Below are 17,890 nucleotides of genomic sequence, written 5' to 3'. Positions count from 1 at the left end.
TCATTTTTAAGAAATGATGAAAACTGAGATTTTATGTTCTGATTTTCAGGTTGGGCTGGGCTGTTTGATGTAGTATACTAGGTTTTTAAGCAAATTTGAATTAGTTGAATATAATTTGTTATATTAATTTTATTTTTTTTTTGTTATCTCATCAACAGAATTGAAATATCACACGTATCAATTATTATCTTTGATTATAATTTTCATATCTGTTTTGATTTAAATTTTTATCACAGGTGGGATGATAAGAAACACTAAAATTGAAAAATATATTTTTATTTATCAAGAAACACCATAAAAGACATGTAATTATTTAATTAATTTCTTTTTATGTTAAATTGCTGTCTAATTTTCGTAATTATTCTCTCTATTTCAATGAGAAGATGCTTCAACCAGTCGCCCATGAAGATGTTGGATTGGTCTTGCATTTTCCCGAGATTCCTGTTAATGAAATGATTCATTAATCTTGAAAGTTTCATATTCATATGCAATAAAACCTAAAAGACAAACATAGTGATAAGACCAAGGAAACTTTTATACTTACATCACTAAGAGCTTCCTTCAATGCTTGAACTTGCTCCGCTGAAAGTGTCTTGGGCTGCATAAGAAAATTGGGGAACAGAAAAACTTCAAAGAAGATATACACACACACACAAATATATGTAAGAATTAATTAATTAATTACATGAGCGAAAATGGTCCAAACAACACCCTCAGTGCATGGAGGAATTGTGAGCGATCCAATGTATCTGTAATATTTCCCTGACCAAAATCCTATTGTTCCTGGATCAACAATCCCCAATTTTTTCTCTTCATTTGGATGAAGTGACTTTATGTGATTGAACAGCTGTAGAAAAAATAAATCTCATTAGATTCCACCAATTTTCTCACTTCCCAAACAACCTCTCAGATGTGTATATACGAACAAATAGAACATCATTAATTAAAATACCTTCGAAATGAATGGATCGGGTGAGCCGATTTTGAAAAGCACCGAGATGACTGCTCTCACTCCTTTAGAGTCTTGGTGAAGTATGTGAAGTTCTTCGTCGAATCTGATTTTTTTTTTTTTTTTTTTAAGAAAAAGAAAATTTGTTATTACGAGTTTAATAGATTTTTTTTTTGAAAAAAAGTTAAATTTTGAAAGAGTATGAATATACGTAATCCCATTGATTTTATGCTCTGAAGGCGAATGCCAGTGACACTGAAGCAGTTTATAATCAACCCCATTTATCTTAATTTTTCCAGCATTTTGTCCTTCCCATGAGACCTGAAAAATTAAAAGCAAATAAAATTTCAGATCAACAAACCCAAATTATTGATAATGACGTACTCAAATCCTTATATATATATATATATATATACACACACACACATATACTATAGAGAAAATCATAATGATACCATAATATCATGTCCTCTGTCCTTTAAAATGGCTGGTGCTGGTTTATAATCTCTTTCAATATGACCTAAATTATGTGAAATTTTCACAGCAGAATCAATAATGTCAATAGGGGATTGGGCTTTTCCAGTTTCACAAGTTGCCCATTGTGGATTAATTTTGCCCCAGTTCTTTGGTCCTCTTCCTGTTTCCTCTCGATAAGAAAACTCTTCGTCGGCTCCGTTTGAAAGAAAAAAAGAAGAAGAAAAAATAAGTGAAGCAATAAAAAACAAGAGAAAGCTTGAATGATTTTTCATGGTTGCTTTTCTCTCTTGTTTGAGTTAAAGAGATGCATGTGACATATTTATAGATATATAACTACAAATCAGAAGAAAGGAAATATTTTTTGATTTGAATTTATTTCTTTTGAATCTTTTTTTTTTTTTTAAAAAAAAGGAAAAAGACTCCGAAAATATATAAATTATGATAAATACATACATATTTAGAGTAAAGAAATTAGGTAAGTCGATCATTAAAAGTAAGATTTTTATTGGAAATCAAAAGTTTCTTTTTCTCAATAACCAGGAAACTTACAAATTTAATGGTAGGAACAAAATATTTGATTTTTTTTTTTTTTCTTTCTTACTTTGGAACAGCTCTCTCTCATCCTTGATGCATCTCCGTGTATTAATCATTTACCATAATAATTTTTGTAATGAATTTATCATTTTTGAACAAAAATCAAAAGAAAAAATAAGAATAGCAGATCACAAAATCAATCAAAAATAAAATGACTTAAAAAAGAAACAAACAAATATATATATATATATATATATATATATATATCTCCCTCTCTTAAGTGTATTACCAAGAGTTTAATCAGCAACAAAATTATGTAATATTGAACTTCAATCATCCCCTACAAAATAAAATACACCTCTGAGTAGTATTGATAAAAAGGGGTCGACACTCCAACATTAATCCTATACGTACCAACCTCGTCCATTAAATAATTAACATTTGGTATAATGACGTTTAATAAATAATAAATTAAAATTTATAAGTTGACGGAATTCATGAGTTAGCAGTGAGAGTAAATAAAAAGTGTGTTGGGTTTGTATGTTTTTTTTTTTTTTTTTCATTTATAAACTCTAAATACATTAAAAAAATACATTTGTGAATTTAAAAATAATAAAATTATTTTTATTATTTCTAAGTTGTTCAGCTCATAGTATCACGTAGCTCCCCACTCCTGTAAATAGGGAATAGGAGAAGGGAAGAATAGACATTCCAGATAAAAGAAAAATAGTGAAAAATATAGAGGTGAAGGAAGAAGAGAGAGTACGAAGTGTGTGATATTTGAGAATATTTTGATGTTTTAAATAAAAATCTTGAAAAACTTTTCTAAATTTGTGAGAGTAAAGAAAGAGGAAGAGAAGAACAATGAGGATTACGATAAAAAAGAAGTTATAAACTATTAAAAATGTAAGCTTTTTATTAAGTTTTAAAGTTCAATTTCTCTTTGATTTTTTAGATTAGTTTTTTAGTATTGTATTAGATATTTTTGAGTCAAAAAAGTGACCAAAAATCATTCTGAAACTCTGCCAAATTTTTTAGAGAAAAAGTTATAAATAAAGTCGAAACTCTACCAGAATTAAGACGACGACTGCTAAGGGTCTAAGTTAAGTGGATATTTTTGATTCATAACCTACGTAGTTTTGAAGTATTTTGCGTATTTTCAATATAAAAATGTGCACGTGTTTTATTTATTTTCTGTATTTGGTAAGTAAGTACTTGTTAAAGTTTTACTTCGATATAAATATTATTTCGTTTTGTATTTTTGAAATGTAATTTTGATATGTGTGCATCACTCATTGCGGAAAGAAGTTATTTCGAAAGTATCTGTATTATGTTAGGCTTCAATCTGGCCGTATATAACTGTTCCGTGTTCGGATATATTGGCGAAGTAATAAGTGTGTACCCATATATAACCGTTCTGTGTTGGGATGTATGGGAAAATTGTCTGATCTGTATGCCCTAACCGTTCCGTATTTGGGAGAAGGAGTAGCAGTATTTCAAGGTATTCATGTATGCCGTTCCCTGTTCGGGTACATAGAAAACCAGTGATAAGTATCTGTGCCTACACATAATGTATGATAACTTATTGATTCTTTCTAATAGTGATGAAGTATACAACATGAATTTGTTTTCTGATTTGTACATTCGTCTTCTTATTCGTATCTATTTTAGAAAGATTATATGATATATGCTTTATTGTCTGTAAAGAAACTATATATTACATGTACTATGCTGTGATTTCATAATATTGATATTGAAATATTTTATCTCACTATCACCTTATAAATACTGAAGATACCACTGTAGAGTGAGCGATGATACATAAGAAATTTTTAAAGTCTAGACTCTGATATTAAGGTTACTGTTTCGTACTTTTGTTTAGTAATGTAAATAAAAAAATTTAGAGACTCGCACATATATTTATATTTTATATTTAAAGGATGTAACGCTTCTGCGACTCTTTTATTATTAATAAAGTTAAGTTACTTTACTTTACTCAAGTTTATATGATTTAAGGAAGTATACTCCGGTCATTACCTTATAAGACAGAATGTGATCATTATAATAATTTTAAATTGGCTCTTTTGGCTTATATGATTTTTTTATAATTTCAAAGTGGATAGAATTTTAAGATCGTTAAAGTATTATTTTAAAATAATTAAATAATGTGTTTGATATTATTTAGATTATAAGTTTCACATAAATCATCCACATTTGATACAAATATACTTATAAGTTACAAAATTAACAGAATTACTCAAAAATTATATATAAATACACTTAATAATGTTTAAAAATATTATTGTATAGCTGATATCTGAAATTAAAGTAGCTTATGAACTAATTTGATCCAAGTAAAATGTAAGTCAACCCAAATATGGTATATATGAACAGGGTCAAATTGCTATCAATTGGGCCAAACTACTGCTTTAATTGGAATTATAAATGATTACAATATATTAACTTTGATAATATAAATTTAATTCTTGAAATATAATATTTGGAGAGTAATTAAATATTTAAGGCATTGAAAAGAAAATTTAAAAAAAAAAACTAAATATTTTAAGTAGAACAACTAATAAAATGATACCTTAATACTTAAAATTTTTATATTTTACTTAAAAGTCACTAGTGTATTAGTTAAACTGCAGTAATCAAGTTGAATTAAATTTAAATAAATTTATTATATTTTTACTTGTCAAATTGAATTAGGTTTCAATGAATTTGTTAAATATTTAGATGAAAAAAGAGTTTATTATGTATCTAAGGAAAAGAAAACTTTTACTTTCAATAACCGTTTTTTTTTTTTAATTTGAAAAAATAAAGAATAATTTATAGACATGAAGAAACTTTACAACCGTTCCTCAAATATTCATATGAAGTCCTAGATTCAAAACAAAAAGATCTAAGTACATTAATGTTAGCAAACCCACGTAAGAATGAGGAAAAGGAATCCAAATACCTGTAACTTAATTATGTATGTAATACCTGAGCTCGAAAATCAGTTCGGGTTGATTTTCTTAATTTTTAAAAAAATATTTTTTAAAGTAATTTTATTTATTTTAATTTAGTTTTATTGAATTTTTTGAGAAAAATAAATTAAGTACGAAATTGAAAGTAATTTTAAAGAAAATGGATGAAATTTTGAGTTCGGAGAGTGTTTTTAAATAAAAAATTAGAAATATGGTGTTAAAATACAAAAAAAAAAAAATCACGTGGGACCGGCCAGTCAACAACCATGACGAACTAGAGTACATCGCGCGACAAAACACGTTGACAACGGCGCCACGCGGCGATCCGCTTGCCCAGCAATCTGACGGCCCCGATCTAATCCCACGTGCATGAACGGTCCAAATGTATTTTCTCTTTAAATGCAATCGAATGGTCAAATTTAATCCGATTGTGCGGTCCACATTCATTCTCCGAGTAGGATAGATCAAACGGAGGAGAGAGGACCATGCGTACCCGGACGGACGACCTACATCGATGCAGAATGGGTATTTAAACATCGCCTCTCAGGGAACCCTAACCCGAGCTGCACTTTTCCTCGCCGGAGAAGAAGAGCCAACTGCTGGAGAAGGAGATCGACCCCCGACCACTACCATACCAGCGCTACTGTCGATCGCCAAAAAAGGTAAATTTCTCCATTCTCACTTGGAATTAGATTCGAGTCTCTTTGTGGTCATATCTGGACAAAAGAGATAGCGGGTGAGCCAAAAATCGCAGACAAAGATTGGTGAAGTTCTCGCTGCCAAAATTCTAAAATTTCATCGATGAGCCCCTTTTCGTTTTCTGTTTCACACAAATTTTCAAACATTATGTTCATTATAATTTTCTGTGCAGGTTAGTCGAAGAAGAAACCCTAGTCGCGAAGGAGAACTGGCAAAGCCACCGCACCTGAAGATCCCCCAGCCAGTAGGTTTTGTTTCTTTTGGTTTTCTAGCCAACTGAGATCCTATAACGTATTTGTCTACAGGAATACGTGTAAAATCGGTCAAAATTGGCTGGGCTGAGGCATACTACTATCGTGGGCGGTGGAGCTAATGCCGGAGCATGGTGGCAGCGTCGTGCCGGAACCCTAAAATTTTTTAGAAAGGATTTTCAACACCAATTTTAGGTTTTTGGGTATTTTTAGGTATATGACAAGTATTTTATTCCTGCAAGAAATATTTAGGGAACCCAGGATTTGTTAGGAGGCGTAATAGATACACGACGTTTTAAAACACCGATTCGGGTAAGGATCAATCACCCTATTCTCTGTTACGGTAAATTGAGAATTAATAATCGATAATTGTGTATTTTGTAAAAAAATAGAAAAACTCTAAAAGTAATTATAGGTCACTAATGGAGGCAAAACCAGTTAGTTCATATTTGTCTTGATTCCCTGTTTATTTTTTCTGTACTGCCTAAATTGCTTCCTATCATATTATGCGTATTTAAATTGATAGTTTTTATGGTCTTATCGATTATTTGGTTGCTTCTGCATTGTTTATTTGGCTATCTGGTTACTTGATTATTCAGTTATGTTAAACTGTATCGCTTGCTTAAATGTCGTTTAAATTAATTAATATAAAATGAGACGTTGTTATGCTTTGGTGGTTATTTGGATGATGAGAAGTTAAATAAATGAAAACTTACTGAGCATCCTAAGAAAGTGTGGATGGACTCGGTACATAGAAAACCCTATTATAGACATTACCTTAGTCAGACGAGACTGAGAAGTCCTATATCGAAAGGTTTTTAGGAGATATGGTTCACTCTCATATCAGACGGGGTATCGAGGTGTTAGTGTTTTTGGCGTCCATTACCGGATAGGGTATGAGGACGATCAGATTAATTATCAAATCTTGATATTAATTCCACGAATAGAGGGATATCCCTGTGGACCCCCAGAAGTCCAAGTAAGTAGGTTAAAAGGAAGAATTACTGATATTATGTACGAAATTAAAATGTTACCTGACTATTTGTCTTCATAGATTGTTTTCAAAAAAATCTGTAATGATAAGTATGGAATCAAACGTTTTAGAATTAAAAATATTTATTTAAATCAAGAGCTCAATTAGTTATTTTATGATTTTTACTAATTTTTAGTTTTTTGTATCAGTGACTAGTGTGATATTCTTATTAGGATAGTGTAGCTCACTTTTTTATTAAGCATTTAAGATAAAAACGATTAAGATTTAGATCCCGATCAGTAAGAGAGTTGTGAGTAGTTCACCTCCCGAATTTTCTTCAAGTGCAAGTGAAGGTTAATTCTTAGAATATCTATTTATCTATTTTTAATTATTGGTTGTCTTTTTATGAGTAAATGTAGAAGAGACATTCTTATATTTCTAGTAGAAATTTTAATTTATTATGTAAGAAATATAAATTTTAATTTTATTATTGGTTTCTGGATTAAAGATATAAATTTATTTTTTTTAAAGTTTCAGTTGGTTACAATGTATATGTATACATATATATATGTATATATATATTTCATAAAAAAATAAATGAATTTATAATTTACGTGAGGGAGCATATAATTGGATCGGTCTTCTATGTAGTTTCTGGATTGGCCTTGCATTGTCCTCAAATCCCTAATAACATAAGAATCAACAAGATGATCAGTCATCCAAAATTAAAATAAATACAAAAAATGATAGATTAAATTATAAGAAATAATAAAATTAAGAGACTAATTGAATAGTTTATTCAAAATAATACTTAATTTATTTGATGTATAACCCTAATTTGACTTAATGAGAATAATAATTTAAGAGAAGCAGCAGGCTTACATCATGAACAGCTGCCTTCAATGCTCTAACTTGTTCCCTCGAGATTGTTATCACCTGTACGAGAAAATTAGTATATATATATATATATGTTTGTGAAATAATGAAAAAGAAAAAGAGTTGATAAGATACCTTCTTGAAAACTGTCCAAACAACTCCCTCAGTGCAAGGAGGAACAGTGACTGAGCCAATGTATCTGTAATATCTTTTCCCACATTTAAGTTGTCTTGGATTAATAATCCCCAACTCTTTCTCTTCCTTTGGATCAAGTGGCTTTATATGGCGGAGCAGCTGTTCAAAATGTGACAAGGAAGAAAATAATTTGGGAAAATACTGGTATTTTCTCACTTCCCAAACAATATAACACTCTAACTCAAACCGTTACTTCAAATACCTCTGAAAGGAAAGGATCCGGTGAACCATATTTGAAAAGAATTGCAATAACTGCTAATTTACCATCAGAGCTTTCATGAACAAAGTGAACTTCTGCATCGTACCTAGAGTATAAAATTATACATGAATAATTCAAATCATCTTTAAATCATGAAATATTTGTTTCTTGATGATAAGAAGAAAAGAAGACATTACATATATAAATAAGCATAGAAATTGAAAATGGAAGAAGGGTATAACCTAATTCCATTGACTGTGTGTTCTGAAGGTGAATGCCAGTGACTCTGCATCAGTTTATAATCAGTCCCATTTATCTTAATTTTTCCAGCATCTCCTCCTTTCCATGTAACCTGATGAAATTGCAGATAAATAACAATGATCTTTTGAAATAAAATTAATTCCAAAGAATATTTTTTTGAAAGACTTGACCAAAGAAAAATTCTCAATAGAAGGGTATATATATATATATATATATATATATGGATATTAATAATGGTAGTGTATATATGTATATACCATGATATCATGTCCTCTATTGATGGCAACGGCGGGTGCAGGTTTATAATGTCTTTCAAGTTTTCCTAAATCCGGTACTACTTTCACTGCACGATCGATAATGTCAATGGGGGACTGTAATTTTCCAGTCCCACAGGTTGTCCAATTTGAGTTCATTTGGTTCCACTTGTTTGGTCCCTTGTTAGTTTCTTCTTTGTAAGAAAATCCATGTTCATCCTCTGCACCCATCAAATATTCATAAACATATATACACATTGAAGATTCCCCATGAAATTTTCATGTATACATACATATAGATTAAAGACGAAGAAGAAAGAGACTTACATACCAACTTCAGAATGATCAGAAGCTGTGGAGATGTTAGGGAAAGAAAAAGAAGAGAGAAGAAGAGAAGCAATGAGGAAGAAGAAGACAAAGTTTGAATAACAATACAACTGGGTTTTCATATTTCTTAATTGATTACTAAATAATTCTCTCTCAGTTAAACCTTTTTCCTCTTCCCATTATTTCTTTCAGAGACTTTCTTCAGGGACTACTACTACCTGCTCTATTACCTGTAAAATTTCAAAATTAATTTCATCTTACACTCTTCCTATATTTATACGCCTATACATGTATAAAATTAGTATTTCTATTAATTTTGTGAATTTCAAAGTATTCTAATTTTCAAAATTTAACATTTCTTATAATTTGATTTATGATATATATGTATATATATATATATTTTTCGATATACTCTCCAGCGTTATTTAAATGCTAAACTTGTTATAATTTTTTAATAAAAAAATAATTTTAATTAATTAATTAAATTAATAATAATATTAATCCGAAAATACCCTCCCTAAAATAGTGCATATGACCATTTCGGAATCGCAATTTTTGGTCAACGACTCCTGAAATTGCTAATCAGATTTCTTAAAATGTTTTTTAATAATATATATATATATATATATATTGCGAAAAACACTCTCTGGTTTTTAAAGGAAGTTAAAATTTCTAATTTTTGTTTTTGAACGATTAAGATTTGGTTTGTATTTTCTAATCCAGGGGCTAAAACAATTTGTTTTAAATTCTGTGGTTTAAAATTGTTTTTTTTTTAATCTAGCTTTTGTACATGGTCCAATTAAGTTAGATTTTAAATTAAAACAGAAATGTTGTTGTATACTCCAAATATATTTACTTAAATCACATGAATAATTAATTTAAATTAATTATCTAAAACTTTAATATAATAAAAAAGAATTATAATCTATATGTTAACACAACATCTTGAAGTAAGAAACTTCAGAACATACCAACGGAAATTAAGTAAACATTACTTTAGTTTTATCAATTTGAATTTCGTGATTGGAAACAATATTTGAAAGGAAGTTTATTCTACAATATATTATATAAGTGAATTTATAAAAGAGTAGGAGTGTATAATCCAATTGGTCTTCCATTCAGATTCTGAATCGGCCTTGCATTTTCTTCAAATCCCTAATTACACAAGTTTTTTTTAAAAAAAAGGTTATAATAGAAATAAGAAAAGATTAAAAATAATAATAATATGTTGTGTTGTATGTACATCATGTACAGCTTCCTTTAATGCTCTAATTTGCTTCCTCGAGACTGTCCTCACCTGTAATACAAATACAAATATTAATTAAATAAAATATTATTAATAATTTAGAAAATTAATTTAATACCTTTTCAAAAATTGTCCAAACAATACCCTCGGTGCATGGGGGAACAGTGAGTGAACCAATGTATCTGTAGTATTTTCTCGTTCCAAATTTAAGTTGTCCAGGATTAATAATACCCAACTCTTTCTCATCTTCTGGATCCAGTGGTTTTATGTGGCCAAGCAGCAGCACCTGTTGAGAAATAATTAGATGAAGTGATTTGCATTTGAAAATGTTGTTAATTAATTTACCTTCGAGAGGAAGGGATCCGGCGCACCGTATTTGAATAGAATTCCAACAACTGCTATCACTCCATTAGAGCTCTCATGAACCAAGTGCATCTCCGCATCGTACCTGTAACAAATTGAGTCAATGTATTTTATGACATGGACAAATTTTAACTCTCTCTTCTTTTACATGAGAAAAAAGTCTACTCCGATTTATGTACAAACATAATAATACCTGGCTCCCTTGATCTTGTGCTCTGAAGGTGAATGCCAATGAGTCTGGAGTAGTTTGTAATCAGTCCCATTTATCGTAATTGTTCCCGCATCTCCTCCTTCCCATGAGATCTAATCAAATACAAATTTCATTTATTTTTATGTTTTTAATGATATTTTTAATTAATTAGATTAAATACAATAGTTAACTATTTTTATTTTAATAGAATAAAATTTATCACAAAAAAAACCATATATTCCAATTTCACCACTTAAAATGCAAAGCTCCTACAACTCTTTTACTAGTAAGTGTGTGTGTATATATATATTCAATCAATGATATGATAAGGACGGTATATTTTATAATGGACATATAAAATTTTTTTGGAATATGTTTTACCATAACATCGTGTCCTCTATTCTTGGCAATAGCTGGTGCTGGTTGATAGTCTCTTTTCAATTTTCCTAAACTAGGTAAAATCTCCACTCCATGGTCAATAATGTCAATAGGAGACTGTAATTTTCCAGTTCCACAAATTTTCCAATTTGGGTTGATTTTCCCCCAATTCTTTGGCCCTTTTCCACTTTCTTCCTTGTAAGAAAATTGGTGTTCATCCTCTGCACCATATCCCATCAACAGTTGATATATAAAATGTTACATATATATATACATATATAATGTATAATCTATATGTGTGTGTGTGTGTGTGTATGTATCTATGTATGGGTTGAGAGGAAAACTGATCAAAGTGCAACAATCAGAACACAGAAAGAAAAACTGATCAAATATGTAACTTGAGAATGATTATTATATTAACTCATGAAGAAAATGCATTTAATTAATGGGTATGAGTTACAACCATATAAACATGAAAAAAAAAAAAAAAAAGAAAAAGAGAAGAAGAAGAAGAAATACATACCAACTTCAGATTCAGAAGCTAGGCATATGTTAAGGAAGGAAGAAGATGAGAGAGTAAGAGAAGCAATAAAAAAGGAGATAAAGCTTGATTTGCTGCAGTGAAATTTCTGATTTCTCATGGTTCTTCTCTGCCTATGGTCTTCCTTTGCAATTGCTCTATATATATATATATATAGATACATAGATGTATATGTACGTGTATGTATCAATACGATTTATGGTTACAAGTGCGTGTATATATATATATACACACACACACACACACGCACGCTGAGAAGCTTTCTTGAGAAAGTTGTATTACATTCATGGAAATTAAAAACCTTACGAGTACTAGTTAATTTGACTCTACCACATGGATCACGTCTACAATTTCGTTTATATGGAATAATACTGATCAAAATTAGACCCTTTGATTTTTTTTTTTTTTCAGAAAATCATGATCAACCAGAGGAAAATTTTGTGGAAGAACAAGAATGGAATGTTTATTTAATTAATTACCTAAAGGACATCCGTTTAAGCATATATGTCTTAAGATGGTGTATTAATAATTAATTAATTTTCTGTGTGGAAAAGTCCAATTAACAAAATCTACAGGTTACTATTTCCTCAAAAAACAATTATATCTTAGATAATTATGATATTAATTGTCATGGTTTTTTAGATTATGTACATTATTTGATCGTATACTTAAAACAAAATAATACTTATTTTAAAAGACGCATTGAATAAGATAAAATATTAGACTATTTCATAAATTCCTTTGCAATTTTTTCTAAAAACCATTTTTGGGAAAATACATAAAATTACCGTATATTAGTTGGAATTACAATTAGCAATTAATTCACTAAATTTATAATTAAGAATTAATTGGTAAATACATTTTGAAGCCTCAAACATCCAATGGGCACTCCCTTAAAAATTATATGAGAAATTTACAATTATTATATAAATATATTTTCTTTACTAGTTGATCAATTAAATTAAAGTGAGAATGGTGGGTTTAAATTGTATTAAATATATATTTTCATGGAAATTGTATTAATCAACGGCTGAAATCATTAACATCTGAATTTTCAGAAAAAAAAAAAAAAAAATGAAGTTGATCAACACACGTAAACTAATGGAATATATTTTTCTTTTCCTCTTTTTAAGAAAGGAATATATTTTTTATTTGAGTTGATATACATACATCCTAATCACCCAAGATTCAGGCTACCTACTTTGTCTTGTCAAAAGTAAACACTCCCAATTTATTTATTTTTCCACAGTCTGTATAAAAATTTTAACCAAAAAATAGTAACTCAAAAGTTAAATCTATTTCTTTAGTTGCAATTTTGAGAACAAAACTAGAGCAGGCATATTAATTCATTATAGTTATCCCTAGACTAAATAAACTTGGGTACTGCTAAGTGTTTGATTCACCCAAATCATAATAGTCTACTAGAACGAATTTCAACTTTATCACAAGAGTCACACCAAATAAACTAAATATCCTCTTATTGATAGTAAGTTCGATATTTCAAACCTGTATAAAAAGGGTTTACGGGGACTCTTTCTACACTAGCCTGCTCGCAATCTAATTCTAAATCTCTGCTTTAACATGCAGATTTGAAAGCAAACAAGATGCACCTGTTTCAAGAAGAAAGCAACCTTTCTTCTAACCCTCAGCCAGCCAATGCCAGCAAGTGAAAACTCCATACGCCTGGCTTCGTAAGCTCTTCTACACACAAACCACCCGAATAACTGCGCAGCAAACCTAGAACTTGACTGCCAAAAAAAAAAAACCAATCTTTATCGCATATTGCCCTCCCTCAAAACATCTATCATATTGTAGATCCTCTTGTCTGCCTTCAACCGAACCTGCATTCACATGACATGCCACAAATTCAGTCTGAGTAGTTGTAAAAAGGGCATTTGGAGCAAACGACTTGACCTTTGGGATTAACATAACAAACTCCTCTTTCGCACTCAGTCACAAAAAAGATCGAATTATTTTTCCTTCCCATCAAATCAGAGCATATCGGATTTTGATGTCACTATTTTACAGACTAATCAATATTTTTTACTGACAGATTCTAAGAGCATGTGACCGTTAAAAGGTGTTAGTAGCAGAAAACATGGAAATCAAAAGGTAACTTAAAGTATAATTATATTGAATGCTATCTTGTATATAAAAATTAAGAGTACAACACAATACTAATAATTGGAATAAAGAAGTACAATGAGGACTTGGTAGGGTATGCACCTTCTTAGCAAGAAAGAGTATAGCATCAACCGTGCCCTCTGCATAAATAGATCTACCACAAACATTATGTTGGAACTCGAAAGAAACTCTGCACAAACAGGATTCAAAACAAAATTTAATGGGGTGAAGACTCAATTTTTTTTTTGGAAAATATGAGATTTTACGTTTCATCAGGCGATGTTAGATGATATAAATGGAAAGCATGACCAGCCAAATGCTCCTCTGGAACTCCCACCATTTCAATTTGTTGCTTTGCATCGCGAATCAATTGTACCTGACAAACCAGGACAGGTAGAGGATTAAGTAGCCAGATTTCCACCAATAAAAGTCAAATAATTTGTTGGTGACATACATGTCTTACTCCGAAATCACCATACTAAAAAATCTGAACGGGTAAAAGATTAACAGAATCTCATTTCATAAATCATTTCATTCTTATCATATAATGATGTATATACAAGTTACACAATGTAAACTTGACATAGTAAATAGTGAAACGTGGGAACTGAGCAAGAAGAACAGAGCCATTTTCGAGGCCAAAACTACATAATTTCTGAAATAATTCAGGCACTTAAAATGCTAATACTCAAGATATACCCTAGGGTGGGCAGGAATCACCAAGATCCAAGGTGAAGAATTTCCAGAACAAAATAATAACTTCAATGTTCCAAAAAGAAGTTGCATAAGTAAACAATTCAAGAAGCAAACCAAACACTCTAAGCCAACCAAGTATACATCTAACTGCATCTTCTAAGTTTTAGGTTGCTCCTTACTGATTAATCTCTACGTAGTACTAAAAAGTGAGCCACAACTAACTTACATGATTCATGTCAAAAGACACCCCCAATTTCTGAAAGCAAGAGATGACAGCCTTGGCTGTGCCAGAGATGTCCAACTTTCCTGCTTGATGAGATTCCATGACCTAAATTATATACAAAAGCACAAACAGTTACTTTTGATGCAGAGAAAATAGCATGTGATGGATGTAGAGGGGGTGAAAAAAACCATTCTAACAAGACAAATACAGTACTAGCAAACTGATAGAAAGACAGGAACATGAAACATTTTTACCCAATTCCATTCTGGATTTCATGACATTTACAATATGCATTCCAAACAAGCCTCAGCCAGGGGCGACCTAGTGTTCAGCTGTCTCTAGAGATGGCATTGTCTGAGACCTTTTCTCTTTGATTCCTCTGTTAATAAATCTCTCGCAAATTTTTCATCCAAATATTTATAGAAAGAAATATCATAACATAGAATTTTATGGTTTTCCTTCAATTAAGTTCCATACAACATAAGCCTTCATGCCTCTTAATCAACTTTATAAGCTCAGGGGTCACTAGCCAATAGCACCTGTAAAGTTGCTTGTCATGTGCTTGAAAAGCAAATTATAGAAGAAGGCATAACTAGGAACTAACAATTTTGAAGAAGGAAATGCAACATAGAATTTTATGGTTTTCCTTCAATTAAGTTCCATACAACATAAGCCTTCATGCCTCTTAATCAACTTTATAAGCTCAGGGGTCTCTAGCCAATAGCACCTGTAAAGTTGCTTGTCATGTGCTTGAAAAGCAAGTATAGAAGAAGGCATAACTAGGAACTAACAATTTTGAAGAAGGAAATGCAGGTGAGATGAAGTAAGGAGTTGAAAAGACCCAGTACATAAGGTAATGTTATCATTCATAAGACCAAAAATGAAGGAAAAAATGAAATCAATTCTCAACCTGAAACAGCTTAGAAGTGAGAGAGGTACTAAAAGTACAGCAAATTTTGATCAGCTGGAAACAAATTAAGCAGAAATGGTAAATGAATTAAATAGCTATATGGTATAGAAACCATATGTCAGGTCATGCCGAGTAGAAATTAGTACAAGGAGATATATGTATAGAGTGAGAGAGGGAGAGATAGATAGATAGATAGATAGATAGAGATAGAGAGAGAGAGAGAGAGAGAGAGAGAGAGAGAGAGAGAGAGAGAGAGAGAGAGAGAAGAAAGTAAAAGAATATATTCCCTAAATAACTTAGCCGTTCCTAACTGAAATCCCAAGAAAACCCAGAAGAAAAAATTTCAGCAAAATCCAGCTCAAATTCACTTAGTTCCTGGCCCATTCTGGTTAAAAACAAATCAACTAAGATGGGATGAAAATGCCAACTCCAGTGTCAAGTTCTTGGTAAATGATTGGCTCTTAATACAATGTACGAGATCAATATGTAAAGTACATAAAATAAAGATCCATGTCAAACAGAAATTTGTCCTCTTTTTTTTTTCTTATGGTTGCTGATAATACCTTGCATCTATTGCAGATATTAAAATTCTGATATGATTAGGGGGAATTACCTTTAAGGAATACCCAGAGAAGGCTCCAGGAAATTGCTTGGCCATAATTTCCATGGCTGCAAGAAATGCAACAACCTGAAAAACCAACAAAATATATGGGGCATGCTTTGTAACTCATAAAATACATTAGAACAACTAACGTCCAGTGAATATCAGATCACCTGTTTCCCCATTTGTGGGGAGATCACGGCGTAGATCTTAGAATCCTCTACAGTTTTATATAGCAGATCCCTGTCTCCACCAGTGGTTCCCATAACAAAGGGCACTCCAACTTTGCAATAGAGCTCAGCGTTATCTAAATATCATAAAGCAAAACCCACCAAATGACTAATAGATTGGCAAACAACATGTTAAATAATAGTAAACACAACAAGGAAAAACAAATTGTATGAGCTATTACCATTCACAGCATTAGGCACGGTGTAGTCCACCACAATCAAGTCGGGATACTCGTTAAACACAGATGAAAGGATGCTTACTCTATCAGCTGGACCATGCACCAGAATTTCCTTTCCACATATTTCCACGGTTTGCCCTGCCTCCTCTGCAGATCCAAATGACATGGGAACAATATGGAGTCCAGCAGATTCTGCCGCTTTTATAACAGCCTTTCCCATGTTGCCACTGCATCCATTTACCTGAAGTTGATTGAGTAAGATCACAGGCAAGAAGTCACTAAGGGGAAATTGTCCAGCAAATACCCTTGAATCTCCAACATTAACAGCTCTAGCTACTGAATGTTCACAAAACATATTAAAGCCTTTTCTCTTAATTTCCACACCTAATCTTTAAATCAGAATTGTGAAACAAAATAAAATGTCATTACTGTAACAATCAATGTAAAAGAAAAAAAAACACTTCCTAACGATCACATAAGACGACTGAAAATTCATGTTATTTTGATAAACTAATGCCTCCAGGTGAAAATACATTTCATATATACATATAAACTGCCAAACCATGATAGGGATGCCGATGCTCTTTGAACTTGGCTTCTCTACATGTTCAATGGGCAGGGTCGACATAGACACCCGGAGAGGAAACCGACGTTTTTGCTTACAGACAAAGCTAATGCCAGTATTGCAGCTAATGCTCCGCCCATTTCCTGCATAGAAGAAATCCACGAGCTTATGTTCTCGTTGAATGACGGGATTTGCAGTCGCCATTAACCTGTAGCCATAATCACAACAAAGAAAACAACTTTTAAGCTCTGCAACATTTTTGTTTCCAGATAAACAGGAAATGCGGTTCCAAGATGGTACCCATTCGCTCTCATTTTGAAAATGCTGATAATCAATGTCGTCACTGGGAGTGTGAACTTCGGAAGGCCAGGAGACGGAGAAATTAAATTTTGATTGGGGTTTAGGGTTTTTGAATCTTTTGACTATTATGGGCCCTATTTCGTCTTTCGGTTCAAAACTTAATCCGAACTGAACCGGGTCCACTCATCGATCCCTCGGTGTGGTGCACCGTTTAATTATAGGTACAATATTTGGTTACTAATTAGTAATTTAGTATATATTTAAGTAAAAAAATATAATAAATTCTAATGACTATATATTAATTAAATGTCAAATAAAGTTTGATGTAATTATTTTAATTAATAAAATTATCATATTATATTTTAATTTTATAAAAT

General features: G+C 31.2%; 3 protein-coding genes across 3 annotated transcripts; all 3 read right to left on the bottom strand.

Annotated features, from left to right (window-relative positions):
- Nucleotides 1-311: 311 nt before the first annotated feature.
- On the bottom strand, nucleotides 312-1,699 carry LOC110807162 (alpha carbonic anhydrase 4-like). The gene is made up of 6 exons (XM_088209858.1): nucleotides 1,405-1,699; nucleotides 1,161-1,270; nucleotides 953-1,055; nucleotides 686-847; nucleotides 545-598; nucleotides 312-441 (listed from the first exon to the last, which is right to left on the bottom strand). Exons 1-6 carry the CDS (start codon nucleotides 1,696-1,698, stop codon nucleotides 373-375), a joined length of 792 nt encoding a protein of 263 aa, XP_088065984.1. The 5' UTR covers nucleotide 1,699; the 3' UTR covers nucleotides 312-372.
- Nucleotides 1,700-7,338: 5,639 nt separating this feature from the next.
- LOC110807166 (carbonic anhydrase-like) lies at nucleotides 7,339-11,815 on the bottom strand. The gene is made up of 14 exons (XM_022032203.2): nucleotides 11,668-11,815; nucleotides 11,148-11,365; nucleotides 10,770-10,879; nucleotides 10,559-10,661; nucleotides 10,332-10,499; nucleotides 10,211-10,264; nucleotides 10,048-10,122; nucleotides 8,972-9,137; nucleotides 8,644-8,861; nucleotides 8,368-8,477; nucleotides 8,129-8,231; nucleotides 7,867-8,025; nucleotides 7,738-7,791; nucleotides 7,339-7,539 (listed from the first exon to the last, which is right to left on the bottom strand). Exons 1-14 carry the CDS (start codon nucleotides 11,783-11,785, stop codon nucleotides 7,459-7,461), a joined length of 1,737 nt encoding a protein of 578 aa, XP_021887895.2. The 5' UTR covers nucleotides 11,786-11,815; the 3' UTR covers nucleotides 7,339-7,458.
- Nucleotides 11,816-13,146: 1,331 nt separating this feature from the next.
- LOC110807171 (4-hydroxy-tetrahydrodipicolinate reductase 2, chloroplastic-like) lies at nucleotides 13,147-17,651 on the bottom strand. Its single transcript, XM_022032211.2, has 9 exons — nucleotides 17,514-17,651; nucleotides 17,211-17,421; nucleotides 16,652-16,889; nucleotides 16,413-16,546; nucleotides 16,252-16,326; nucleotides 14,732-14,833; nucleotides 14,076-14,185; nucleotides 13,912-13,999; nucleotides 13,147-13,526 (listed from the first exon to the last, which is right to left on the bottom strand). The coding sequence occupies exons 1-9, from the start codon at nucleotides 17,525-17,527 to the stop codon at nucleotides 13,458-13,460; spliced, it is 1,041 nt and encodes a 346-aa protein (XP_021887903.1). The 5' UTR covers nucleotides 17,528-17,651; the 3' UTR covers nucleotides 13,147-13,457.
- Nucleotides 17,652-17,890: the final 239 nt, after the last annotated feature.

Source organism: Carica papaya, chromosome 8 (assembly GCF_054855325.1).
Source record: "Carica papaya isolate Zhongbai chromosome 8, ASM5485532v1, whole genome shotgun sequence".
Lineage (NCBI taxonomy): Eukaryota > Viridiplantae > Streptophyta > Magnoliopsida > Brassicales > Caricaceae > Carica > Carica papaya.
Note: the sequence above shows the minus strand (reverse complement) of the source record. Positions and strands in the feature narration are given on the sequence as shown.